Source organism: Notamacropus eugenii, chromosome 1, assembly GCF_028372415.1.
Source record: "Notamacropus eugenii isolate mMacEug1 chromosome 1, mMacEug1.pri_v2, whole genome shotgun sequence".
NCBI classification, from domain to species: domain Eukaryota; kingdom Metazoa; phylum Chordata; class Mammalia; order Diprotodontia; family Macropodidae; genus Notamacropus; species Notamacropus eugenii.
The window spans coordinates 327,771,078-327,790,580 of NC_092872.1; the positions used below are offsets into that span (position 1 = coordinate 327,771,078).

The 19,503-nt window shown below is 36.8% G+C and overlaps 1 protein-coding gene across 2 annotated transcripts in view; it reads right to left on the bottom strand.

Moving 5' to 3' along the window:
* The window catches only part of RALGAPA1 (Ral GTPase activating protein catalytic subunit alpha 1), a 325,621-nt gene that overhangs the window by 35,578 nt on the left and 270,540 nt on the right, over positions 1-19,503 (bottom strand). For both annotated transcript variants that reach the window (XM_072629732.1, XM_072629733.1), the window contains 2 exons: positions 8,566-8,724; positions 7,521-7,648 (listed from right to left, as the gene is read on the bottom strand). In XM_072629732.1, the coding sequence (XP_072485833.1) occupies positions 7,521-7,648; positions 8,566-8,724 (287 nt within the window). The remainder of the gene's footprint in view (positions 1-7,520; positions 7,649-8,565; positions 8,725-19,503) is intronic.

A 19,503-nucleotide genomic window follows, 5' to 3' on the forward strand; every position in this document is an offset into this window, starting at 1 on the left:
ACCTCCACATTGCTGCCTCAGACCTACCAAGTATGGGCAATCCCCAAGGTTCAGTCCTGGTTCCCATTTTTCTCTCTCAACACTTTTTTTATTCATGATCCCATCAGCTCCACTGGATTTAATCAGTTATGCTGACTTTTCCTTTTTTTCTTTAAAAAAAAATATTTATGGTGATATAAAAAACAAAAGATATAAAAAACTTATTTAAAGAAAAACACAGAACAATGTACATGGGTAGGAAACTAAAATTAACTTACCAAAAACTTCATAACAAAATTTCAAAACTTAAAAACATTAAAAAATACAAATTTTTCAGGAAGCAAAGAGGAAGACTTTCACACATCAAGGAAAAACAGAATAAATTACATAAGATTAAAGCTTGTTTGTGAAAAATGGAAGAAGTGGAATTTGGTATTCCAAAAAGCAATGGAATTTGGTTTATGAGCCCAAATAACCTATCGTTCAAAGTTGAACTCAACAATGAATAAAGAAGGATTCTCAGAGAAAGAGAAAAATTAATTCATACCTTCTGAAGAAACCAAAGGTGAGCAAGATACCTGATTTGCAAATTCATCAAATGAAAGAAACCTTAATAAGCTAAACTCATGTAACAAGAAAAGACTCCCAGAACTATTAAAACAAACCAAAAAACTCCTGGAGTGCCAGTGAGAAAACAAAATGAATATTTACAAGGACCTTCAGAAATATTGGTTAAATAGTCAACATAAAAAGAACATCTCATCACAGGCAAGAAGAGACAGAGAAAAAGTAGGTCTTCAGAAACAAATCCATATCAAGGATGAGAGGAGACAAAATAATATCCTTTCAGAAATCCTACTTTGTCTAAAAGTCATGGTACCCCTCAGGTCCTGGAAAAAAACAGGAATTATTTAATGGGATGGAGTAGGGGGTAACAATCATGGGGTTCATGGGTATTGACAGAGATGAAATTTACCTAGAATCTGGAACAACGGTCTTATTTTTCAGATGGGTGATCTGAGTTGTAATACAAGCAGTTAATAAAGACAAAGCCTATACTCAGCCTGGATTATCCAATTCTAATTTCAGGGCCTGTGAAATTTTTCTCCCTCATTAATGAACAACAGTTCATTCCCCCAAGACGGCTGTGGGAATGAGTTTCTTGAGTGTTATTATGGCTGATTCCAGGTTTTGCATAAGGTGAAGTAAAGGTCTTAGATTCTACCAAATATTCTGCCTTTCATCTTTAATCTCTCTTTCAGTCACTGGCTCTTTCCCCACTACCTGCCAGGTCATCCTTAGCAAACCTGCATTTGATCATTATAAGCTATATTCCTCTATCCATTTACAGTCAAACTCCAAGAAAGGTTTTTTTTTTTTTTAAAACACTCCTATTTTTTCACTTCCTTTGCCATCTTGCCTTCTGACTCCATCACTTGACCAAAACTGCTCCCTTGAAGATTACTAGTGACATTTTAACTGCTTCATCTTTTAACTTTTCTCAGTCTTATGCTGGAATTCATTCTCCTTCTCTATGTTCTGTGTTGGTTCTCATTTTAATTATCTGATCCTTCTTTTTCTTTGTGTCCTTTCCTGAACCATCCTCCTTCTTCTGTCTACTGTGGGCAGTACCCCAGGCTTTGTCCTGTTTCCATTTTTTTTCTCTCTATATATACTTTGTTATTCATGATCCCTCTGGCTTCAATGAGTTCAATGATCATTTATAAGTAGATGATTCTCATATATATATATATATATATATATATATATATATATATATATATATATATATATATATATAAATATATACACATATACATATACACATATATGTGACATACTCTCTCTAGGAAATTCCAATCTATTATGTCACCAAATCTCTGCTGGTTATCCTGTTCTCAGCCCTTATATCCAATAATTACTGATTCTTATTGATTCAACTTCTATAACATATCTGTATCAGTACCCTTCTCTTTAGTCCTACACCCTCTACTCTGGTTCAGGACCTCATTATCTTTTACCTGGACTACTGTGGAGATCTCCTAACCACTTTTCTTGCCTCCAAGTCTCATCATTCTCTAATTTATTCATCACATAGCTGCCAAACCGGCACTCCAAAAATATAGATCTGGGGTGCTGGTGAGGAGGGAGTACATTCTGAACTCCTGCCTACTCCTCCCTCCCCCAATTATTAACATTCCCTCCCTCTTTAAATGTCTATTTATACTTATGTACTTTTGTGGACGCAGTGTCTAGCATCTATCTTGCTTATAAGGAATGCTTAATCACTATCTAATGAATTGAACTGAAGGCATCTGGAGTTTCTTCCAAAGTTCTATGCTATTTCCTTCAGGAATGAATATTCCTGGACATAGGGCCCCTCAGAAGGTCTTTCAACCAAAGAAAGTTGGGAAGAAATTTAATCACGTTCTTACTTGGGCTAGACAAAGGAGTGGATGAAGTTTGTCTTTCATTAGTCACATACTGTAGGAACATTTATATGCAAAGGTCACAAATGGGAGATTAAATTCTAAGAGTATCCTAGAAGAGGAAAGGAGCAAGGAAGGAGGTGAATTAAATGAACATTTCTTGGAAAAGGGCGCCAGGGATGTCTGTTATTCCAAATGAAAGATAATTATGGATCTGGCATGCAAAGGGGTGATTTATGTATCCTGGGGGGAAAAGTGAAAAAGAAAAAAATAAGAATAGAATCAAGGAACATGAGCTTGGCCCTAAGGAGTAGACTATATGATATCCTGGGCATATAATACAAGACAGAAATTGCTAAAAATAATGATGATGATTATAAGGTTGCAAAGTACTTCACAAATATCATCTCATTTTAACCTCACCACTACACTGGGAGGTAGATTCTATTATTATCCCCATTTTGTAGATGAGGAGACTGAGCCTGAGAGAGGTTAAAATGACTTGCCCAAGGTCACAGAAAATATGTGAGGCTAGATTTAAACTCAAATCTTTCTGACTTCAGGTTTAGTGCTCTATCTGCTGCACTACCTAGTTGACAAGAAAGGTCCCATACTTACCAAAATATCCATATCTGTACATGTTTATCATATAATCAGAAATGAATATGACATAAAACAAAAGGAAATGAAAAGAAATTTTGGGGGAAAAGGAATAGGAAATTCCTTATATGATCAAATGTAAGATGATGTATAAATACTGTGTTTGCCATCAGGCAAGACAGTAAGGTGGACATGTGCAGCAGGAGAGAGAGAAATGTTGATCCCTATAACAACAAATTTAGATATGTATAGCTAAATCTGGGGGTCTTCTCTGGCTCTGCCACCAAAATAATTTACCTCTTTCTTTTTGTAGTTTTGGTCAGCCTTCCAAGATCAGCTAATTAATGGTAAAGCTCTACCAGTTTTTTCTTCAGTGAAGGAAAAAGTGTGTGAGAGTAACACACTAAGTAGAATTAAGGTCTGGTACAACACTATTGCAATTTATGGTTATTTTCATCAGAAACAAGTCCCTATAAGAAAAAGAAGTTCTCAGTTCTCAGACAAGTTGTTAAGGTGGTGGTTGGTATGACTTCAATAATAAGTAACAAAAATCTTCAAGAGTACATTGCTCTGATTTGCTCTTTTTTGTTTTCCATGTTACAGGATCAATTAACTTACATACACTTTATTTTTCTATTTGCTCACTTGTGATGTTCTAGCATAACTATCACTTTCAAAAAAGTGCAATTTCTTAGATTTCCTAGAAAGAGAAACAAAAAGGGCTGACATGGGAAGGAAAGCATTTCAAGTTCATGACCTTCTGAGGGAAAAAAGTACTACAATGATTTGCTGTAGATTATGGAGCTGTTATGAAATAATAATATATATTTATTATTTATTGAGGGTTTAAGGTGGTTCGGAAAAAGAGTCCACTACAAGGAAATCTCATTGCTCAGTATTAAATGCCAGTCAAACAGGGACTCTATAAACCTCAAAATCTCATTTGATGCTCACAGCATCCTCTGAGGTAGATAATTATCTTCATTATCCCCTTTATCCGTAGTAGAAGAAAGAGCCTGTGATTACAAAACTAATATATGTCTGAGGAAGAATTGGAACCCACATCTTACCAGCTCTGTAACACCAATGCAATACCCATAGCATCTGCTATGAATATGCATATGTATTTCAAGGGAAGATTCACAAAATATAATAAACTCTCTTCCTCAAAGACAAAGCCAAAATATTTATTTACAACATGCTATTAGGTACCAGGAGGTAAGATTCAGCAAGACACTCATCACCAATTCAGAGAGCACCAACATCTTAAGCATTCTTTCTGTTGCTCCCCACAAACAAGTTCCCTTAGACAAAATTCCTCGCTCTGCCTGCTCATGCTAGTTTCTGTCCCCCTAACTTTCTATTTCAGTTAAAATTTCGTTGTGCAAGCTCCTCTCACACTTTTTCCATTGGGCAAGCTCCTCTTACAGTGGGCTCCATGTAACTCAGGATGTATCAGTGCTATGAGCTGGGCCAGAGCTCAAAACAGGACACATAGGCCTATTAATGGATGGGAAGATCTTCCTATTCCATTAACATTACAAGCTCCAACTTCTGTACTTTTTCCCTATAAGCAACACTACCTTTTACCAAGATTTAATCATCAGTGAAATTCTTTATTTTGGAAAAGGAATGGTTTAAGGAACATGGTTAGGTAAGATTATTATCCTCTAATAAACTTGCTTCTTTCTATATGATACACTTATGTCCTATGAAGTTAGATTTTTCAATCTTTGATTATTTTTGGCTACACTATACCTTTTGATCTTTGAAATTCCATCCTTTTAAATAAAATGTTAGGAAAAATGCTTGGAAAGTGCTGTCTCTTCTATAAAATACCACTTTAGACTGAGAGATAATCAAAGAACACCATACTGCCACATCTTTTTCTAGACTTTTAGGCAAATATGAAAGCTATAATGTATGCTAAAACTTAAAAGTCCATATGTAATCCATATACAATTCAATAATTCATTACATGTAAGAGGCAAACTATATACTGGAGTGTCATAGTATGGAACCTGAAGGTCTGCATTATTCTTAACCCAGTTTGGGAATAATTCATTTCTCTTGCAAATAAAGTATCTAAATGCTACTTACTAGTTCCTTTTCAGTTGAGAGTCTATGACTCTACTGAGGGCCAAAAAAATTTGTTTTCTTTCACTAAATTTGAGATTTGTAATGAAATCACTTCCCTACTGTGTTCTGCTTTCACTCAAATTAAAAGTTAAAAGAATTTTCAAAGTAGTATTGACTGTAATATTCAACTGACACCAGACCTCAGAGTAGATATTAGGATTAAGAAAAAAGTGAGACAAGTAAAAGTCAAAAAGTTAATATGCTTGGTGAAGCTAACAATATACATGATATGTAACTATGGAGGAAATTATATGTCAGTGAAATAAGTGTAAAAGAAGTTGAAACCATAAAGGTTTGTGAAAGAATAGCAATGATGTTAAAAGAAATGGCAGTGTATAGCAGATAGAGTGCTGGCCTATCAGGAAGAAAACCTGGATTCAAATCCCACCTCTGATGGTAGTTAGCTGGATGACACTGGGCAAGTCACTAAGTCTCTATATAATCCTATGTGGAAATATGTAAAACTCTTTGAAAAAAGGAGTTTTTAAGAAAAAAATGATCATTATGCATCTAATATTTTCCAAGGGAGAGAGCTGCTTTGAGTATCCAAGTATGATATTCTTAATAAAGTTTATAAATTAACAAAATTATAAGTATAAAGGATTAGACTCTCAACCTTTTGTGAATATAACAGGATATAAAACTGCTGGAATGAGTGTTCTCCCTGCTAATCTCTATGTTCTTTAGAAGCTCATTTCAAGTGCTATTTCCTAAGCAAACTCTTTCCAACTTTCCCCTGCTGTTGGTGCTCACAAAATTAATTTATTTATATTTAAAAAGCCATTTGGAAAATGCCTACTGGTCAAAGTAAGGTGCTAAGATACAAAGACAAACTGAAAATGGTCCCTTGCCCATGAAGAATTTATGACAGAAGTATAAGTAAATACAAGATATATACAAAGTAAATTTAAAAAGTAATTGAGGGTGGGGCAGAGACCATGTAGAAGAGCAGGAAAGCCCTGATATAGGAGGCTGAATCTAGAATTCCACAAGGGATTCCAAGAAATGATGATAGATAACATTCCTGATTAACAAAGGCATGGAAAACAGAAATGAACTATTGCATAAAGAATATCAAACAGGTCAGAAAGTTTGCCAGAACAGAGAATGCTTAAGGGGGAATAATTTAAAATCTCTTAACTGGCTGTTAAAATACATAATAAATAGATGGATGTCCTAGCTAGGTTGCACAATGGCCAGAGTGCTGGGCCTGGAGTCAGGAAGACTTGAGTTCAGATCTGGCCTCAGACATTTACTAGCTGTGTCATACTGGGAAAGTCACTTAACCCTGTTTACCTCAGTTTCCTTATCTGTAAAATGAACTAGAGAAAGAAATGACAGACCACTCCAGAATCTTTGTCAAGAAAATCCTAAATGGGGTCACAAAGAGTCACATGATTGCAATGACTGGATGACGATGACGACAATAACAAGACGTCCTAATAAGCTATTTTGTAAATTTTAATTTTCACTCTTAAAGATGTCACATCTATACTCAATTTTTAATGTGTAGTACATTTAGGAACATCAAGTCTATTCCTAATAGTATGAAAATAATGAATACAAAATAGCAAATAAACATTTGTGTAAATTTTTATGATAGATCAGTAATGCTGAAAAGTATATTATTCAAGAATATGAATAATACTATAATCCTTGTTCTTCCTCTCTCCTCTCCTCTGGGTGTTCTGCCCAAAGTAAGATAAATTTGTAAATTTTGATGGCTGAAACCTACCTAGTTAACTTGGGGTTTACTGGGTAGATTCCTTTCTCAAAGACCAAGCCTTAAACCTAATTCACTCTGGAGCTCATAAATTGGACAATGATAAGTCCCTGCCCAAGCAACACTTAATGGTTATTTTGGGGCCTTCCTGGCTCAGAATTAATATATATAGTAACTGTTTCTCTTTTGGCCAGCAACTCTGAGGGTCTTCCCCTCCCCGTTTGTTTTTTTTCTTCTTGATTAAAGGGGCTACCTCTTGACTTACTTCTGAAAGAGGCCTAATTCACTGAATTGGGCACTGCGTCTCTCAAAGTGAGAACCTGAAAAGACCTTAACTTAAAAGAGCCAACATCTTCCACTGCATCCTGGCCATCTCCAGTCATCCTGCTGAAATCTGCCAACTGGATCCAGATGACTCTGGAGGAGGAAGTGACTTTGCACAGCCCTCCCTCACTCAAACCAAAGTCAGTTGCAAACCATGTTATCATCTCCCTTATGTCATGGTCCTCTTTGAGAACAAAGTATAAACTACAACCACAATAAGTACAGAAATTGAATAATGAATAGATTAAATATTTTTAGCAACATATAAGAAATATCTGCCTTGGAAAGTGGTCTAAAGAAAAGAAATATACCATTAAAAAGGATACAAATTTTGGTACAATGGGATCAGTGATTTCAATGCACGGCTTGCATTTATAGCTGTTGCTCGAACCATAATGGGAAGGATTTTTCCATTTACAATAGCACCGTCAAAAAGTGGACCAAAGAATGGAACCTAAATCAGAAATTAGAAAGTTGTTTTAGAGTTTAATATATTCATTAAACTATTAATACAGAAGGAGATAATAGCATTATCTGCATACAATTCTTTTAGGAATATTAGTTTGGTATCTCAATTGTATTCTATGATAACTAATACATGTATTTATATAATGGGAAGAGAACAGGACTTGGAGTTAAGTGACCTGGTTTCAGATCTCAGCTATGATACTAGCTCTATAACCACTGGTAGAATCACTTTTTCCTAGGCCTCAGTTTCCTCATCTGTACATGGAGATACAGGATTACTGTGACAAAGAATTTGGTAAATTTTTAAATACATGTACATTACTATTAATAACCCCCCAACACAGATTTCTACAGAATATACACGTAAAAATATTGTAGTAATAATGATAATGATAATTAGTATTTATATAACACTTAGAGGTTTGTAGGACACTTTATAAATATTATCTCATGGGATCTTCACAAAAACCTTGGGAGACAGGTTCTCTCATTATCTCCATACTACAGATGATGAAACAAGGCTGACAGAGGCTAAATGACTTTTCTAGGGTCATACAGGTTTCCAAGTACTGCACTTGATCCACTGTGCCACCTAGTTCTTCCCCTCCTCCTATGCTAATGTTGAGAAAATTCACTTTTCTACCACCACTGACTCTTTAATTTTGATTGAGTGGTTTCGGCCAATTCTCACTAAGGTTTTTTTTGGCCACGGTTTTTCTTGTTGAAGGCTTGGACAATAAACATGGAAATGGGAAACTGTCTCACTCATCCCCTGACTCGTGATTAGGCTAAGGACAAAATTAATTCTTAGGAAGAATGCACGTACTTTTTTTTTTTGGAAGCAAAACTGAATAACTTAGCAAACATATTATTTAAAAATTAAAGAAAATGAAATCCACACACCTCAGGTTTTTTCATTATCTGGATACTGAACATGTGGTTTTTCATTGGATATATTACAATAAGGACATCACCAAATTCTGTAGGGATAATTCCTCTTCTATAGTCTCTAGTATGCTCTGACCAAACAATGTGCACTTCATCATTTCCTAAGTGTCGCAACTAGGAAAACAAGAAAGTAATATTAACAAAACACTGCATAAAATATGTGAAAACATGCAGCCCCACTGCCACAGATACCAATCACTGCCAATTGTCTATGATATCAAATTTTCCTAAGAAATAAAGAGATTAAGAAAGTTTAAAATAGGATTTTAAAATGTTCAGTGTGAATATCAATAAAACATGCAAAACACTGGAAACTATAATTAGAAAAAGGGAAAGCATGGGTAAAAGAAATTCACAGATAATCAAAACATTCTCTTTTAGCTAAGTTTCAATTTCTTCCTTTACAAAGCACATTCTAAATAAAATTAAAATATAGAAAGATGGATGGGTTTGAGTTTCATTTCCTTTTTGAATACTCTCCTTGAATGAGAGATTTATCACTTTCGATTTAACAAATTTATTATTTATTATTGGCTTATTTACTTTAGCATGTTATAAATTTCTTCTCAATTTTTACTAATAATTGTTAGATCCTAGAGATTTCATTTGGACATTTAAACTGCTCACTAAATGTTATACCATAGGCAGTGAGGCAGTTCACTTCTTCGAGGGAATCAGTCCTTTCTACCAAAGAAGACTCTTTAATTTATACAAGGACTACTTCCTATTCAACTACTCCATCTCTTCCTATTTGCGGCTCAAGTAACAGCCAAGGTCTCAGGGACTCAGGTGGGAGGTCTGGTTTTTGCCTCTCAGTGACCATGTACATCCTTCCCGGTCTTGCTAATTTGGCCTTTCCCTGCTGTTTTCTTCTGCTCTCCTCTATGTCCATGCCATGCACCATCTCCTCACTGACTAAGGGAGACCAAGACACTGAGTTCCTATTGAATAGTGAGAGGAATGAGATCACAGGGCATAGCTCACCCACTTACCTGCAACCCTTCTTCCAAACTGAGCATGAGGGCTTAAGTAGGGCCACTCCCAGAGGCAGCTAGATGGTTCAGTGAATATAGATAGCCCTTGAAGTTAGGAAGAGTTGAGTTCTGGGTTAAGGCACTTACTAGCTATGGGAGCCTGGGCCAGTCACCTAACCTCTCTTTGCTTTAATTCACTGGCAAAGGAAATGGCAAACCACTCCAATATCTTTGCCAAGAAAACCCCATGGACAGTATGGTTCATGGGGTTATGAAGAGTCATATATGACTGAAAGGCTGAAAAAAAAAAAAACCTGTTACATCAATCACTATGTATCCATGATGCTACCAGGTTAGGACAACAGAGGGAGGGCACTGGCAGTTGAAGGGGAAAGTTTTTCTGTATCCTCAATTCACAAGATCATATAGAGCTGAAAGGAACCTCAGATAACTTCTTCATTTTATAGATGAAGAAAGTAAGGTACAGTTCCAGGGCTCCTCTGCTAGTAAGTGAGAAGGAATTTGAATCCAGGTTTTTCTTACTCCATCCATCATCAACCACAAAGCATTTGAGTATCTAAGGCTCTATGATCATAAGCAGTTGTAATTGAGGAAAGTAAGGACACATATAGTTGAATATAGAAAATGTACATAAGCACATAAAGAGAATAAGTACAAATAAATAAAAAGTGGAAAAGTGAAGACTTACAGACAGTGACAGTGTTCATAAAGTTCAATACTTGAAGAAGTGACATCTATAAGAGGGATTAGATTTGGTTTACTCAAGAGGAAAGAGCTATGGCCAATGAGTACAAGGTATACGGAGATAAATTTTGGCTTGGTATAAATTACTTGTCTAAGATTTAAAGTTTAAAATGCAATGGATAGATCAAAAAAGATGACAAATGGAAAAGGTCTGCAACTTTGGGAACTTTAGAATGAGCAATTTCAGTTCAGTGATGAAGCTGGAAGCTATATTGCAAAGGTTGAGAAATGAGTGAGAGAAGAATGGGCTTGGTCAGTTCTTCTGAGGAATGTGATTGATAAAGGGAGTAGATAGAGGGTAGTAAATTGAGTGGTATTTTAGGGTTGTAGTGAAGGTGTTTTAAAGATGGGAGAAACTTGGGCATGTTTGAAGGCAATGGGGATGGAACCAGTAGGCAGAAGGGGAGAGGAAGAGGAGAAAGCAAAAGAAGAAAAGTGTAGAGAAAGAGGGGGGAAAAGGGAAAAGGAGGAGGAAAGAAGGGTGAGGGATGGTAAGGTTGACTAAGGCTAAGAAAATGGAATTGAATCAAAGAGGTGCTGGCATCAGCGAGAAAAGTACATCATTATCAGAGACTGAGGAAAAGGGAGTGGGGTAGGATGTCACTGGATTTTGAGATGAAGAGAAGGGGAGTAAAAGGAACAGATGGCAAATAGCTTCAAGCTCATCATTAGAGTTGGAGATGATGTCCTCAGCTAAGAGAGTGGGGAAAGTATGGAAAGTCATGGTCACAGTCAATAAACATTTATTAAGCACCCATTATGTGCCAGGCACTGTGATAAACACCTTCAGGAAACTTACAATCTAATAGGGGAAGATAAAGCTGAAAAAGGGGAGGAAGCTTGAGAAGAGAAAGTTTAGTTGGGAATGACAGGGAATCAAAGAAGAATGAAAGGAGGATCATCTTGCTGCACTGAGGGTTCAGGCGAAGTCAGTCAACTACCATTTATAACATGCCAGAAATTATGCTAAATGTTCCAGACATAAAGAAAAGCAAAACACAGTGCCTGTTTTCAAGTCTAAAGGGAGAAACAACACGTACACAACTATGTACAAACATTACACATAGAGGATAAACTGAGAAGGCACTAAGATTAAGAGCAATGGGAAAGGCATCTTGCAGAAGGTAGGCCTTTGGCTGAGACTTGAAGAAGGCCAGGAAAGTCAGGAGGCAGAGATGAGGAGAGAGAACATCCCAGGCATGAGGGACTTACCGGGAAAATGTGTGTGGCCAGGTGATGAAATGCTGTGTTCTAGAACAATGAGAAGGCCAATGTCATTGGAGTGTAGTTAGGTGTAAGGATACTGGAAAGGCAGGCAGAGGTCAGGTTATCAAAGGTTTTAAAAGCCAAACAGATGATTCTATAGTTGATGTTAGAAATGATAGGGAGCCAATGTAGTTTACTGAAGACAGGGCTGGTATGATCAGACTTGAGCTTTAGGAAGGTCAGTTTGACAGCTGAGTGGTAGATAGATTAGAATGAGGAGAGAGACTAGGCAGGGCGACAAACCAGCAGGCTACTGTAATATTCCAGGTGTGAGTCAGTGTCAGCAGAGAGAAGGAGATATGTACAAGCGTTGCTATGAGGGTTGTTGACATTTAATTGGATATGGGGAATGAGAGTGAGTAAAGAATTGAGGATGACACCTATGCTATGATCCCGTAATAACAGGAAGGATGGTGATACCCTTAATACATGTAATAGGCTTTGGGGGTAAAGATAAAGAAGTTCAGTTTTAGACATATTGAGTTTAAGACACCTATGGACTGTACAGTTCAAGATGTCTAACAGGTAGTTAAGAAATGAGAGCCTGGAGGTTGGGATAGAGTTTGCTGCTATACAAGTAGATCTGATTAAAATTATGAAAGATGATGGTATCATCAAACAAAATAGTATAGAAGAAGAGAAGTGAGTCCAGGGCAGAGCACTGGTTAGATCCCCATGGTTAATAAGCATGAATGACCTTGATGAAAATCCAGCAAAAGGAGAAAGAGAGGACATCATGCATATGATGTGTAAACTGTTAGGTTTGGGAAGAGAATTAGGAGGTGGAAGTATCACAAAAACCTAAGGAGAAGAGAGAGAACAACAGTGTTAAAGGCTGTAGAAAGGTAAGAAAGGATGATGATCAAGAACAGGCCATTTGATATGGCAATTAAGAAATCATTAGTGACTTGAGAGAGAGCAGATTCAATTAAATGATGAAGTCAAAAGCCAGACTGCAAAAACTTATGAAGAGGGTGAAGAAGTGGAGGCATTGATTTCAGATGGCCTTCTCCACAAAAGGCGTGAGAGATATGGGATGATGGCTAACAGAGATGGATAGATGAAGTAAGGGTTTTTTCAGGATGAGGGAGATGTGGCCATGTCTGTAGATGGTAGAGCAAACAATAGGTAACAATGAGTGTGAGAGTAGGAATGACGGAGAAGGCAATCTGTTGGAGAAAACAGGATGGAATGGGACCACTTGTGCTTGTGTGTGGGGGTGCCTTGGTCAAAGGAAGAGCTACTTCTTCATGTGGAAGCAGGGTGAAGGAGAAGATAGTGGCAGAAGGCATCAAAATGATATGAGATAAAGAAGACGAGAGGAGAAAGGGCTCTCTATAAATACTGCCAATTTTTTCAGTCAATTATGAGGCAAGGATCTCAACTGATATGGCTGAGGAGGGAAACCTTTGGAAGTTTGAGGAAGGTTGAAAATGTTTAGAAAAGCTGCTGTGGTGAGTGGCTTAGTAAACTGATGAGGGATGTGTACAAAGGTTTCCTTGATATGGTGAGGGCCCAGTTCAGATCACATAACCTTAAATCTGTAGTGGACCAAAACAACATGGATTCATGATTTTTCACCAGCTTCATTCAGCAGAATGTGAATAGTAGCATAAGCAAAAGGTGATGGTAGTAAGATAATAGAGTGCGTTTATTAGTAAGGCAAAATCTTTAATATGATAAAAGTGCAAGGGACTTGAAAGAATATGACAGTGTAGAACTTAACTGGTTCAGCCATGGTCAAGTTGGGGAAGGCAAGAGAAGATAGCCAGGGTTGGGAAAGAACAGATGGATCAGAAATTCTTGTGAGGACAATGAACAGGATTTGGAGTTGCAAGTGAGAGGGAGATGGATGAGAACAGATTATGATCAGATATAGTAACCTGAGAGTTCATAAACATGGACTGGAATACTTGTAGGTGATGGCAAGCTCGGGGGCAGGGGGGTGGGGTGCTGAGGACATGACAATGGGAAATGAGCAAGTTGAAAAATTTGTATCTTTAAGGGAGCATCAATAGAGAAGAAAGACTGTGAGTTAGGTGCTGAATTCACTGAGGAATGAAGAAGAGTGTCCTAAAGACTGTGGACAACAATTACCAGAATGTGGGTTGGTTAATAAATATAGAGAGAATGAATCTCAAAATAGGTCAAAATTACAGGTTAAATATAAAAAAAATCAAAACTATGGAATTTTGAAAACTTGCATGGTGTGCCTATTTCAAGAAGAAAACAAACTAAACATGTGAATTCAAATGAAACATACAGATCAATTAGATCAAAAAGACTTTTTCCTTCTTTGTCATTCTCTAAAGATTATTTGATCACCAAATATTCATCTAATACGTGAACTATAAAGGTAAATTTCTAAACTTAAAAATTTATCTTCCCTAATAAGCAGAAGAAGTTCACCTAGTTTCTCTGAAGCATTATGAGTGGAGACATCTATTACTTTAGAGATAGATTATTAACAAAGCTAAATTTATAAATAAAGTTCTATAATTTTTCAAATACAGTGAATTCTCTGAAGAAGGATACTTTGAGACTTCAATAGTACACATAGCTCTTTTTGGAAAACATAATAGTTTTTATTGTTCAAAAATAAATAGTATCCCAGGACTAAAAATTTAAATTATTTATTTTGGTGAAGGAAATTAATACCAATGTATGAAATATATACTCTATTTTAATAGTATAAACATGATGCTTATGTTTCTTCGTGAAGTTTCCAAAATGTGAGAAAGATCACACAATTTTTAAAGTCATGTTCTCTGAAATTTCATTTTTCAATCAAAATACTTTAAAATATCCTTCCTATACAGCCATCACATGTGTCAGTTTTTGTAACAGGTTTATGTTAACTGAATACAAAAGAAATGTGAAATAAATTTAACCAGAAGGGATGATCCAATCTAATTTTGATACATTAATGTCATATGCTGTACATGTTACAATATCAGCCAGACTGAATATTAAGCTTCAGGCTATACTAAAATTTCCAAATGGCAGATTGTTCTAAGTGATACCATGTATAATTGCAATAATAAACGATAGTAAAAGCTGAGCACACTGTCAGGAAGAATTTAAGTATTTACTTTAAAAAATTAAACGAGTTAGGTTTGGAAAGACAAGACAACTGAAATAATGCAGGTCTCAATTTACAGAAAATTCCTTTTATTTATCTGCTGCATTAACCCTTGAACTCTTGCCAAAATAATCTCTAGTTTCTAGTACCTACTTATCTAAAGAACAAGGAAAAAAACACTGTTCTCTTTTCTTTTGACCAAAGTTTATCTTGAACTGTTCTGTCTATCACTGAAGAGTAAGCCTATTCCTAAGGTTTTATTTGCAAAGGAGTTAAGAGGGAAGACCAAGGCCCAGAGCAATGTAACTAGCAAGGATATACTAAACATTTTTAAATATGTTAAGTAAAAAGCTTTTCATGAAATTCTGTATGATGAATTAAAAAAAAAGTTTTTTTAAGCTTTGCTTTGTCTCTTATTTTTACACTGCCAGTCCCTCCCCCATTTCCCCACTGAGTGGAGGGATGTGTGTTTCATTATCAATTAATGTAAGATTACTCTGAATGATGCATTTTTACAATTAAAGGCAAACATAAATTAAATTTACTGAATACTAAATCATTGCAAGTCAAATGTTTTATATCCTTTGACCTTTAATATCTGGTATACATTAGTTTAAGGCATTGTCATGTATTAACTGGAAATTGTTCACCATCTATTGGAAGGAAAAATTTTAAAATGTCTATTATAAGAATGACTTTTGAAAGTTTGATATGGTTAACAAAAATCTCAAAACACATGTGAACTTACTATAATTTTTTTCTCACTAAAATATGTAACAACTGAGAGTAGGCATACTAAAATAAGGTCTAGAAATTCAGTCTTCTCAAACTGTGGAATGCAACCCCACATAGAGTCATGACCCAATTTAAGTAGTGTTGAAGGGGTCATGAGTGGAAAAAGTTAAAGAAGCCCAGACTAGATTTCAATATAAATTTGTCTGTAATTAGCAATCATTCAGATAATGTGGGAATAACTAAGTGGCTAGGTAGTCAGCAAAGACAGGAAAATTAGATCTGGACATACAAGTTTATGGTACAAAGAGTAGGTGTACTTTCATAAACATCTAAGAACTTTTAAAGGACTTACTATATATATATATATATATATATGTATGCTTTGGGATTCAGAGCAAAACATTCTGTTAGGTCAGGTTGGCAAAGGTTTCAGGAAAGTGAATAGATCTGTTCAATAAAATTCGAAAACTTATTTCCATGATTCACTTGTTAATGTCAAATGTTACCAAAGCATTTATGCAATTCAGAATACATTTACTGAGCCCCTAGTATCTGCCAGGTATTACGCTCCTATAAAAAGAGGCAAAAAACAGTCCCGGTGGAGGCTTGGCCACATGGTGCGGCATGCACAGGACCAGAACAGGCTTCAGAGCAGCAGAATCATGGCCAGAAGTTGCAGTTCTGAGATTTCTCACCCCACAAACACCAAAGACAATTTTAAAGGTCTGGGAGAAAGCTCTTTCACCTGGGTGACAAGGGAGCAGGGTCCTGCCCTAGCCCCAGCCCCAGGTGGCCCAAGGCAGCAGCAGCGTCCATTTTTGGAGCCCTCAGCCTAAGGAGCCTGGGATAATTGAGCAGCTGATCTGGATCTCAGCCCTGAGTGTTGGTCCTGGGGTGAGGAGGAGCACTGGCGAGGTGCAGCTAGTGGAGGCTCTGGAGACGGAATTGTACTTGCAGATCCTGGGCAGAACAGCTTGTTCTTGCTCCCAGACCGAAGCACAGGCCAGGAGAAGAGCAAACTCCTCTCCCTTGACTGTGCCAACTTGGAGGAACTGAAAACTTACAGATTCCCAGAGTATACCTTCCACTTGACAAAGGACTCAAAAGTAAGGCTGGGAAAATGCCCTAAAAAGAGAAAAACACAAGTCTATAAAGGTTACTATAAAGACTATAAAGGTTACTTTCTTGGTGAACAGGCATTTTCTTCCATCCTTTTGGATGAGTAAGAACAATGTATACCATCAGAGGAAGACCTAAAAGTCAACGCTTCTGCATCCAAAACCTCCAAAATGAAAATGCAATGGTTTCATGTCATGGAAGAGCTCAAAAAGGATTTTGAAAATCAAGTAAGAGAGGTGGAGGAAAATTTGGGAAGAGAAATGAGAGTGATGCAAGAAAATCATGAAAAGCAAGTCAACAGCTTGCTAAAAGAGACCCCAAAAAATGCTGAAGAAAATAACACCTTTAAAAATAGACTAACTCAAATGGCAAAAGAAGTCTAAAAACCCAATGAGGAGAAGAATGCTTTTAACAAGCAGAATTAGCCAAATGGAAAAGGAGATTCAAAAGTTCACTGAAGAAAATAGTTCTTTAAAAATTAGAATGGAGCAGATGGAAGCTAATGACTTTATGAGAAAAAAAGAAATTACAAAATAAAACCAAAAGAATGAAAAAATAGAAGATTATGTGAAATATCTCATTGGAAAAACAACTGACCTGGAAAATAGATCCAGGAAAGACAATTTAAAAATTATGGGACTACCTGAAAGCCATGAACAAAAAAAAGAGCCTAGACATCATCTTTCATGAAATTATCAAGGAAAATTGCCCTGATATTCTAGAACCAGAAGACAAAATAAATATTGAAAGAATCCAATGATCACCTTCTGAAAGAGATCCAAAAAGAGAAACTGCCAGGAATATTGTAGCCAAATTCCAGAGTTCTCAGGTCAAGGAGAAAATATTGCAAGCAGTCAGAAAGAAACAATTTGAGTATTGTGGAAATCCAATCAGGATAACACAAGATCTAGCAGCTTCTACATTAAGGGACTGAAGGACTTGGAATATGACATTCCAAAAGTCAAAGGAGCAAGTGTTAAAACCAAGAATCACCTACCCAGCAAAACTGAGTATAATACCTTCAGGGGAAAAAATGGTCATTCAATGAAACAGAAGACTTTCAAGCATTCTTGATGAAAAGACCAGAGCTGAATAGAAAAATCTGACTTTCAAACACAAGAATCAAGAGAAGCATGAAAAGGTAAACAGGAAAGAGAAATCATAAAGGACTCACTAAAGTTGAATTGTTTACATTTCTACATGGAAAGATAACATTTGTAACTCTTGAAACTTTTCTCAGTATTTGGGTAGTTGGAGGGATTACACACACACACACACACACACACACACACACACACACAGAGCATAGGGTGAGCTGAATAGGAAGGGATGATATCTAAAATATATACATAAAACTAAGGGGTGAGAGAGGAATATATTGGGAGAGAAAGGGAGAAATGGAATGGGACAAATTATCTCATAAAAGAAGCAAGAAAAAGCTTTTTCAATGGAGGGGAAAAGGAGGGAGGTGAAAGGGAAAAAGTGAAGCTTACTCTCATCACATTTGGCTTAAGGAAGGAATAACATGCACACTCAATTTGGTATGAAAATCTATCTTACACTACAGGAAAGTTGGGGTGAAGGGGATGAGTGGGGTGGGAGGATGACAGAAGGGAGGGCAAATGGGAGGAGGGAGTAATTAAAAGCAAATAATTTAGGAAAGGGACAAGGACTGAAGAGAGAATAGAATAAATAGGGGACAGGATAGGATGGAGAGAAATATAGTTAGTCTTTCACAACATGACTATTATGGAAGTCTTTTGCAAAACTATCCATATATAGCCTATATTGAATTGCTTGCCTTCTCAGTGGGGATGGGTGGGAAGGAAGGAAGGGAGAGACGTTGGAACTCACAGTTTTAGGAACAAATGTTGAGAAATGTTTTTGCATGCAACTGGGAAATAAGAAATACAGATAATGGGGTATAGAAATCCATCTTGCCCTACAAGAAAAGAGAGAAGATGGGGATAAGGGGAGGGAGGGGTTTGATAGAAGGGAGAGCAGATTAGGGGAAGGGATAAGTAGAATGATAATGTTTTGGGATGGGGGAGGGGAGAGATGGGGAGAAAATTTGGAACTTAAAATCTTGTGGAAATGAAATGTTGAAAACTAAAACTAAATAAATACATAAATGAATGAATGAATGAATTATAAACCCATCCCTGTGCCCACAAAGCTTACAATCTAATGGGAGAGACAAGTAAGCAAATATGTACAAACAAGTTATATACAGGATAAATAATAAATAACTAAGAGAGGGCAGGCACCAGAATTAAGAGGGGTCGGCAAAGGCCTCCTGAATAACGTGGTATTTTAGTTAGGACTTAAAGGATGCCTGGGAAAGTCTGCTGAGGAGGTAGAGCACTCCAAGCATGAGGGGCAGTCTGAGAGAATGCTGAGAGATGGAGAGTCTTGTACAAGGTACAACCAGGAGGCCAGGGTCACTGAATCAAAGAGTACATTGCAGGAAGTAAGATATATGAAGATTGGAAAGGTAAGAGGGGCACTAGGTTATAGAGGACTTTGAAGGTCAAACAAGATTTGTTATTTGATCCTCAAGGCAACAGGGAATCACTGAAGTTCACTGAGTATATTGTGTTGGCTGGAAAGAAGGAGCATATGGGATATGGTTAGACTGGCACTTTAGGAATATAACTGGTGGATGAATGGAGGAGGGATTGGAATGAGTGAATACTTGAGGCAGGCTGACTCAGCCGTAGTAAGTACAAGTGTGAGGAGATAAGGGACTGTATCAGAGTGGTGGCAGTGGTGAGAGGTAGTAAGGAACAGAGAATGACAACTAAGTTTTGAACCTGAGGGACTAGGAGGATTGTTATTGCCCTGTACAGTAACAAGGAAGATGAGAGGAGTGGGGAAAGTTTAGGGGGAAAGATAGTTTCTGTTTTGGACATGCTGAATTTAAGATGTCTACTATAGATCTTGAGATGTCTG